Source organism: Zeugodacus cucurbitae, chromosome 6 (assembly GCF_028554725.1).
Source record: "Zeugodacus cucurbitae isolate PBARC_wt_2022May chromosome 6, idZeuCucr1.2, whole genome shotgun sequence".
Classification (NCBI taxonomy): domain Eukaryota; kingdom Metazoa; phylum Arthropoda; class Insecta; order Diptera; family Tephritidae; genus Zeugodacus; species Zeugodacus cucurbitae.
The window spans coordinates 33,719,220-33,729,134 of record NC_071671.1 but is presented as its reverse complement, the minus strand read 5'-3'; the positions used below and the strand labels follow the sequence as shown (position 1 = coordinate 33,729,134).

The window sequence follows — 9,915 nt, the reverse complement described above, 5'->3', positions numbered from 1 at the left end:
TCTTTCTTCTTTCATCCTGAATATTTTCATTTGCAATTACTGGTAAGCATCAAAAACTTTGAATGCCTTTGAAACCCTGGACTGATATTTAAAGGTCTGTATAACATTGGCCTCCTCCGCGAGTGGACTTAAAGTTGGCGCCCTCTGTTCTAGATATGTGAATACCTTTTGGACATGTTTTTTATTTGCAAACTTAAATCATTTCACAACTATAAATAAAATACTTTATTAACCGATAATATATACGCGTTATACATTTTGCCCATTTTGTCCTTTATTTGAAAGACTATATCGTTTAACTTTTGTGAAATTTCTTCCCAACATGTATTTACTTTAGCTGGTGTTCTTTGAAAAAATTCTTTCCCTTTGTCGGGGTAAAACATCTTATCGTTAATTAACACTTTCTAATTCAAATTCTATTCCGAAAAAATCACCATATGCCATTCTCAACATTTCAAGGGTTTTCGAGCACTTAATTCCATTTTCAGACAAAATTTAATACAAGTTCTTTGATCCAACGCCCCTATCTTCTATGCCTCCCACAACCAAAATGAATAAACTATATACCTGAAACTGTGAACATATATGTACATAACACTCATCTATAATCGAATGTACGTAGCCCGAGAAATTTGAAAATTAACCTTATTTTTTTAACAGACCTCATATGAATGAGTAAAAATATGCACTTGGTCCAATACACCCAAAAAAAGTGAAATTTACTTAGTGTTATCAAAATATTTGTAACGAATACATTTTATTTAATACAGTATTTACTTTCATATAAATATTTATAATTTTGAATTTTACACCATAAACTCATGTAAGAGTTTCCCCTTGAGTTACACATGCTTCCAGATAATCAATTCGCCGCTCCAGAGTAGATAATTTTTCATTCAAAACAGCAAGACGGGACACGACATATCTGAAATTGTAATTCGATCAAATTATTTAATAAGGTGAGTTATTTTATCTCACTATAATAAAAACAAAATATATCCCGCCTGGATAAGACGGAGTTTAAGTTACTAAAATATTCAGAACGTAATTGTGCAAGATGATTTAACTCCTGGCACGCTATCGTCCGTAAAAGTCAACCAAAACAAAATGAGACAATTAGTGGGACTCTACACTGGCCACTGCAGACTAAGGTGTCATCTGAACAAACTCGGGATCTGCTCTACGGACCTGTGCAGATTCTGTGATTTGGAAGCGGAAACACCTGAGCACCTATTCCTGGAATGTCAAGCGATTGCGGGATTAAGGAGACAGGAAATGGGGTCTCTATATCCCCAAAGGGAAAGTATCGCGACCACCAGCCCTACAGCGTTACTAAGTTTTCTTAGAGCTACAGGACTGGACGGTATTCTGTGATAAATAGGAGAGGGCACAATAGACCGTAGGTCGCAGTGCGATCCTCTAATTAATCAAATCTAATCTAAGAGTCAACCAAGGTTCTTGTTGCTGTTCTAGCGATTATCGAGACCCTGCTTGGAGTAAAATTAATTATCATCAAAGTCATACAACGCAAGAACGTATTTGGAGGATTGGCGTATAGCGTGGATGTGAAGGATATTAACATGCTACAATATTCAGATCGAAGTTGTGCGAGGATCATTAATATTTCAGGAGAATTTCGCAGGCCATACTATGTAGGTAATACTGAGGTGACATGAAATGACATCCTGCAATGGCCCGGAGTGTATTATTTTGGCATGTTTGGATCCAGGTGTCCATTATTGAAACCCGTCCGTCAAGTGTCAGTTTAAAATTTTCGAACTTTTTACGGCTCCGTATTTGGATCCTAATAGCAGTAGAATACGTGTGTCCTAAGTCTGCCACAATAAAGGTGATTCCTGACCAAATGCCGTAGTGATTATATAAAGATTTATTTTCGGGTAATAGTTACCAGCCGCAAGATACTTATCTTATATATATAGCAAATTAATTTACATATTAAGACAAAAGAAAACAGACAGAATATTAAACGTTTTAAATCATTATTCAATTATAAAAGGTTTGGTACGTAATTATTGCAAATTATTGACACTGAGTTACGAAAAATGTTGAATTTTCTAAGGAATAAAAAAGGGAAAATTTATTTGCTTTTTGTGTGATCGTAGAATATATTCTAAGTATTATAAAATATTATTGGTAGATTTTGACGCTATCATTGGAATACGTGGCAACCGGGCATTATTTTTTGTTAATCTTTCCAATCAAAACTTGTTTCTTCAATATGATTTCCGTTGATTTTTTATGACTAAACAGTTGCATAATCGAGGAGAATTCAGAAAAATAATAGGTGACCCAATCTTCAATCGCAGATTATGTGGTGGAATTCCCCCTATATCAAGAGAATTTTAAAAATCAGTTGAAAATTTAACCATTATTTTCATCAATAACTTGGCGATTGATTTAAAAGGCATTAGATCTGCTGGAAACATCTGTGGATCATGTAGGTAATGTCGCCAGCGTCAACAGTGCTCGAAAAAATACTGGGAATACTTTAATGTATTGCATATTTGGTTGCTATTCTATTCCACCGTTCCCAAAATAAAGCAGTTGTTTGGAAAATATTTGTGTTGACGGAAGCGATTGAAGCGTTTCAACATTTTGTCATAAAACGTTTTGTTTTGTACATACTTGTGTATATCACATCGGCAAAAGTAGAACGAAAAATGACAGGCAAAAATTTTATATTTTCCGATCAATTAATGAGCAAATATTTTGTAAAGGGTGATGACTATTGGAAGAAACATTGAAACATAAGAATGACAAAATTATTTTATGCACCCCATTTGAATCAAATAGGTCAAATAGTAGTGAACAGTGCTACGCCCATTACCTACTTTTTAGGTGTAGCTCTTCTTTACTATAAAATTTACTTCTTCTACACTTTGTCCTTAGTTTTAGGGGTTTGCGATATAAGTTAACGTATCACTGCACAACAACAAGTGCAGTTATACCTGTGATTTCTGCACAAACAACAACACCTAAGACGCGCGGCTCACGACTCTCACTGCAGCCGGTTCTATGTTACCGGAGTTGACCCGGATTTTATCCGGTCGAGGGCTGCCCTTTCGACGATCTAACCCTGTTAGGATCGGTAAGTATTAAATCTAATTGTACGCTGGCATTGAGTCCAACCCAGGGCCTGAGGTATTTTTCTGCTGCATATGCGCTAAGAGGCTCCATCCAAATTCCACCTCGGTTAGGTGTAACTCATGCAATGGATGAAGCCATCTTAAGACCTGTTCAGGCCTTAAGACTCATAGGGAATGGACCACACGTTATTTGGCCCCATGCTGCCAACGCAATATTGCGACTGTTGCCTCGGAATCGCCAAACAACATCGAAGTGCGACTTTTTTCTTTGCGAGTAACACAGCTGCAACAACCTCCACCTGTACGTCACTCCCAAGGTCACGACAACAACACCACTAAACACCCGACTCTAACATTGGGGGCACAATGAATGACGAAGCCCCCACCAGAATTATGAGCACTTGCAGCAGCTCGCCGGACATCACCATTGCTAGCCGTGGTCTGATAAACTGCATATCCTGGCGACCTATGCTAACTCTTGCATCAGATCATCTGCCCATAATTGTCTCTATTGAAAAACCTCCCGACGTTATTTCTGCGGACAACCGCACCTATGTTAACTTTAATAGAGCTCTACCCATTCCTACGGACGTAATCGTTAGCGAACGTCAATTCCGCAAGGTAATCACCGCTGCTACTGTTCGCTTCATACCAGCTGGAAGAATTGCAAACATGCGACCGAATTACCCGGCTGAAGCGGCAGCTTTAGCAAATGAGCGTGACTCCTTACGCCAGGTCCCTGTGATTCCCGCATACGGGAGGCTAAGTCCTCAAAACCCATCGGCCCTGACGGAATCAATTCTCTGATGTTAAAACATCTAGGTTTAACGGGAGTAGAATATTTCACCAAGGTACTCAATTTGTCGCTAACCACTCTTATAATACTCGACATGTGGAAAATCGGAAGAGTAGTTCCACTAATGAAACCTGGGAAGACACTTGAGGAATTGCTTCTCCCGACACTCACGTACCACCTGGGACCCTATTCTGTATCTCGATTCGAAAGTAAATTCTATTCGAATTTAATATTCGACTCGAATGTGTTTTAGCATTCTGTAACAAAATCGAATTAAGTTTATACCCTGTTGTATCTATAAGTTGTACCACCCTGTGCCAGTATTTTCGAACGCTAAATGTCAAAATAAAATGAAATAAGTTTAAATTTATTTGAACAATATGGATTCCGTTGCATTGTGGATGGAGGACGAGGAAATTATTGAGGAAAGGATTACGAGAAGATATATAAGAAATGAATTTAATATTATGGAATTATCGAAAAAGATGTAATTTGTTATGTACATATGTATTATGTTCGGTTATAAACTGTTTTTGCATTTGGGATTATAGCTTCACACAAAACTTTAGACTTTCTAAAAAAACATTTGATTATGTCTTAAGAGGCATAACTGAAGAACTAACGGTACCTATAAGATACACGGCAGTAAATCCAGCCATAAAACGTGCTGCTACTTTAAAATTCCTTGGTCAAGGCGGCTATCAACATCAAATAGGGCAAGACCGGTTTGCAGGGGTAGCACAGTCCACTACATCTAAATGTATTGCAGAAGTGTTGAATGCTATTGAAAAAACAATGTGTCCGAAACACATAAAATTTGAAATGAGCTCACAAGAAAAAGGTGAAGCTAAGAATTATTTTTATTCAAAATTTGGATTACCAGGAATAATAGGTGCTGTTGATGGATCTCACATCCAGATGGTTAGACCAGTAAAAGATGAACATCTCTTTTTTAATCGAAAGTTAAAGCATAGCGTCAATGCTATGGTGGTAAGTTGATATTACGACGTTTTATTCTGACTTATTTATTATACTTTATTTGATGCGTTTTGAGACCATAACATGTATATAAGAGCTGTAAATGGATTTTATGGTGGAGCAGCACACGATGCCCACGTATGGAGCCTTTCAAACGAACGACAATACATGCTATCCAACTACCAAAATGGAGATAAATCTTCGTGGTTAATTGGTCGGTTATTTTATTTAAACAGTTTGTACTTGCATTTATAACGCTTACTAATTATTCATTATCTATCCTACCTAAGGTGATTCTGGATATCCATTAGAGCCATGGCTCCTTACGTCTTACCGCAATGTAGAAGAAAATTCACTTGAAAGCTTGTACAATGGAAAATTTACAAAAGCAAGATCAATAATCGAGCGATACGCAAGAACGTATTTGGAGGATTGGCGTATAGCTTGGATGTGAAGGATATTAACATGCTACAATTTTCAGATCGAAGTTGTGCGAGGATCATTAATATTTGAGGAGAATTTCGCAGGCCATACTATGTAGGTAATACTGACGTGACATGAAATGACATCCTGTAATGGCACGGAGTGTATTATTTTGGCATGTTTGGATCCAGGTGTCCATTATTGAAACCCGTCCGTCAAGTGTCAGTTTAAAATTTTCGAACTTTTTACGGCTCCGTATTTGGATCCTAATAGCAGTAGAATACGTGTGTCCTAAGTTATATATATAGCAAATTACTTTACATATTAAGACAAAATAAAACAGACAGAAAATTAAACGTTTTAAATCATTATTCAATTATAAAAGGTTTGGTACGTAATTATTGCAAATTATTGACACTGAGTAACAAAAAATGTTGAAATTTCTAAGGAATGAAAAAAGGGAAAATTTATTTGCTTTTTATGTGATCGTAGAATATATTCTAAGTATTATAAAATATTATTGGTAGATTTTGACGCTATCATTGGAATACGTGGCAACCGGGCATTATTTTTTGTTAATCTTTCCAATCAAAATTTGTTTCTTTAATATGATTTCCGTTGATTTTTTATGACTAAACAGTTGCATAATCGAGGAGAATTCAGAAAAATAATAGGTGACCCAATCTTCAATCGCAGATTATGTGGTGGAATTCCCCCTCTATCAAGAGAATTTTAAAAATCAATCGAAAATTTAACCATTATTTTCATCAATAACATTGGCGATTGGTTTAAAAGGCATTAGATCTGCTGAAAACATCGCCAGCGTCAACAATGCTCGAAAAAATACTGGGAATACTTTAATGTATTGCATATTTGGTTGCTATTCTATTCCACCGTTCCCAAAATAAAGCAGTTGTTTGGAAAATATTTGCGTTGACGGATCAATTTGGAGTTTTATGCGATTGAAGCGTTTAACATTTTGTCATAAAATGTTTTGTTTTGTATATACTTGGTTATATCACATCGTCAATAGTAGAGCGAAAAATTACAAGCAAAAACTTTATATTTTCCGATAAATTAATGAGCAAATATTTTGTAAAGGGTGATGACTATTGGAAGAAACATTGAAACATAAGAATGACAAAATTATTGTATGCATCCCATTTGAATCAAATAGGTCAAATAGTAGTGAACAGTGCTACGCCCATTACCTACTTTTTAGGTGTAGCTCTTCTTTACTATAAAATTTACTTCTTCTACACTTTGTCCTTAGTTTTAGGGGTTTGCGATGTAAGTTAACGTATCACTGCACAACAACAAGTGCAGTTATACCTGTGATTTCTGCACAAACAACAACACATAAGACGCGCGGCTCACGACTCCCACTGCAGCCGGTTCTATGTTACCGGAGTTGACCCGGATTTTATCCGGTCGAGGGCTGCCCTTTCGACGATCTAACCCTGTTAGGATCGGTAAGTATTAAATCTAGTTGTACGCTGGCATCGAGTCCAACCCAGGGCCTGAGGTATTTTTTTGCTGCATATGCGCTAAGAAGCTCCATCCAAATTCCACCTCGGTTAGGTGTAACTCATGCAATGGATGAAGCCATCTTAAGACCTGTTCAGGCCTTAAGACTCATAATGGACTCGAATGGACCACACGTTATTTGGCCCCATGCTGCCAACGCAATATTGCGACTGTTGCCTCTACGGCAGTGCAACTTGCACCTAGTTTGCACAACGCGCCGCCAGGGAGTGGCCAGGTAGTCTGTCCCCGCAACCAACAACATCGGAGTCGCCAAACAACATCAAAGTGCGACTTTTTTCTTTGCGAGTAACACAGCTGCAACAACCTCCACCTGTACGTCACTCCCAAGGTCACGACAACAACACCACGAAACATCCGACTCTTACATTGGGGGCACAATGAATGACGAAGCCCCCACCAGAATTATGAGCACTTGCAGCAGCTCGCCGGACATCACCATTGATAGCCGTGGTCTAATAAACTGCATATCCTGGCGACCTATGCTAACTCTTGCATCAGATCATCTGCCCATAATTGTCTCGATTGGAAAACCTCCCGACTTTATTTGTGCGGACAACCGCACCTATGTTAACTTTAATAAAGCTAACTGGGATAGCTTCACAGAACTCACCGAGAATGCCTTCGTCGCTCTACCCATTTCTACGGACGTAATCGTTAGCGAACGTCAATTCCGCAAGGTAATCACCGCTGCTACTGTTCGCTTCATACCAGCTGGAAGAATTGCAAACATGCGACCGAATTACCCGGCTGAAGCGGCAGCTTTAGCAAATGAGCGTGACTCCTTACGCCAGGTCCCTGTGATTCCCGCATACGGGAGGCTAAGTCCTCAAAACCCATCGGCCCTGACGGAATCAATTCTCTGATGTTAAAACATCTAGGTTTAACGGGAGTAGAATATTTCACCAAGGTACTCAATTTGTCGCTAACCACTCTTATAATACTCGACATGTGGAAAATCGGAAGAGTAGTTCCACTAATGAAACCTGGGAAGACACTTGAGGAATTGCTTCTCCCGACACTCACGTACCACCTGGGGCCCTATTCTGTATCTCGATTCGAAAGTAAATTCTACGAATTTAATATTCGACTCGAATGTGTTTTAGCATTCTGTAACAAAATCGAATTAAGTTTATCCCCTGTTGTATCTATAAGTTGTACCACCCTGTGCCAGTATTTTCGAACGCTAAATGTCAAAATAAAATGAAATAAGTTTAAATTTGTTTGAACAATATGGATTCCGTTGCATTGTGGATGGAGGACGAGGAAATTATTGAGGAAAGGATTACGAGAAGATATATAAGAAATGAATTTAATATTATGGAATTATCGAAAAAAATATAATTTGTTATGTACATATGTATTATGTTCGGTTATAAACTGTTTTTGCATTTGTAATTATAGCTTCACACAAAACTTTAGACTTTCTAAAGAAGCCTTTGATTATGTCTTAAGAGGCATAACTGAAGAACTAATGGTACCTATAAGATCCACGGCAGTAACTCCAGCTATAAAACTTGCTGCTACTTTAAAATTCCTTGGTCAAGGAAGCTATCAACATCAAATAGGGCAAGACCGGTTTGCAGGGGTAGCACAGTCCACTACATCTAAATGTATTGCAAAAGTGTTGAATGCTATTGAAAAAACAATGTGTCCGAAACACATAAAATTTGAAATGAGCTCACAAGAAAAACGTGAAGCTAAGAATTATTTTTATTCAAAATTTGGATTACCAGGAATATTAGGTGCTGTTGATGGAACTCACATCCAGATGTTTAGACCAAAAAAAGATGAACATCTCTTTTTTAATCGAAAGCTAAAGCATAGCGTCTATGCTATGGTGGTAAGTTGATATTACGTCGTTCTATTCAGACTTATTTATTATACTTTATAATTAGATTTGTGACCATAACAAGAATGAATGATAGAAAGAAACAACCAAAGTTCTCGTGTTTAAACAAGTTTTGTTTTGAGCTATATCATGGATGCTTGTGAAGTATTATTTTGCATGTTTTATTTAAATCAGTGATCTGTAGCCTAATTAAAGTGTAAATTATTGAAGCACGCATTTTTAAATAAGTAAAACGTAGACTAAAAGTTTTCTAAAGCCAAAAGATGGAATTGAATACAGTAATACTTCATTGCATTGTCAATTTGTAAGCACCCAATAGAAGCTACGCCAACAATGGTCAACATCAAGGGCGAAACCATTGAATACGTAAATAATTGTTGAATGTAATAATATTATCTTGCCTTAAATTCTAAAATTTTCCATACAGATATTTCAAACCTCATACGGCGTTATAGGTACGCAACCTATGGCAGCAGCGTAGAACTTTCGAATCGATGGAATATGTGCTGCAAGCAAATCCAGAACTATGGATGCAAACGCTGCTACATCGAACACAAATCATTTACACACTAGATATTAGGTTTAATGTCACTTTTTTAAGTGCAATTAAACCTTTTGCTCAACACAAGCCCGGGAAGAAATGAAACGACATGGCTTAGGTGCTTTTGTAACCGTTTATCATCGCGACGTGTGTAAACTGGGTTTTGCCAATGAGCTAGAGGGCAAAGCAGTTGCAGTATTTTTAGAATTACCGGCCCCTCAGTTGGCCGTGCCATTAGCAGCTAAAACTCAGAAGTTAAAGGGTAAATTTAAGTGAATGTTTGTGATCATAGAAATTTAAAAACTTCTTGTATGTTCAATTAGGAAGACTTTTTTGATGCACTTGGTCCAATACACCCAAAAAAAGTCAAATTTACTTAGTGTTATCAAAATATTTGTAACGAATACATTTTATTTAATACAGTATTTACTTTCATATAAATATTTATAATTTTGAAAGTTACACCATAAACTCATGTAAGAGTTTCCCCTTGAGTTACACATGCTTCCAGATAATCAATTCGCCGCTCCAGAGTGGATAATTTTTCATTCAAAACAGCAAGTCGGGATCGGCACGACATATCTGAAATTGAAATTCGATCAAATTATTTAATAAGGTGAGTTATTTTATCCCACTAAAATAAAAGCAAAATATATCCCGCCTGGATAAGACG

General features: G+C 37.2%; 1 protein-coding gene and 1 long non-coding RNA gene across 3 annotated transcripts in view; one reads left to right on the top strand and one right to left on the bottom strand.

The window, feature by feature from the left end:
• Window positions 1-718: 718 nt before the first annotated feature.
• LOC114804786 (probable protein BRICK1-B) overlaps window positions 719-9,915 on the bottom strand; it is a 28,840-nt gene continuing 19,643 nt past the window's right edge. Inside the window, exons 2-3 of one of the 2 annotated variants that reach the window (XM_054232815.1) lie at window positions 9,673-9,824; window positions 719-925 (exon numbers count right to left, since the gene is read on the bottom strand). In XM_054232815.1, the coding sequence (XP_054088790.1) occupies window positions 9,715-9,824 (110 nt within the window). In that variant the 3' untranslated portion in view covers window positions 719-925; window positions 9,673-9,714. Of the gene's footprint in view, window positions 926-9,613; window positions 9,825-9,915 lie in introns of those variants that run through there. The other variant, XM_029044509.2, reaches the window with a different exon arrangement.
• Window positions 8,113-9,593, top strand: LOC128922429 (uncharacterized). The gene is made up of 3 exons (XR_008471655.1): window positions 8,113-8,692; window positions 8,748-9,067; window positions 9,129-9,593. It is a non-coding gene; the product is annotated as an uncharacterized LOC128922429 (long non-coding RNA).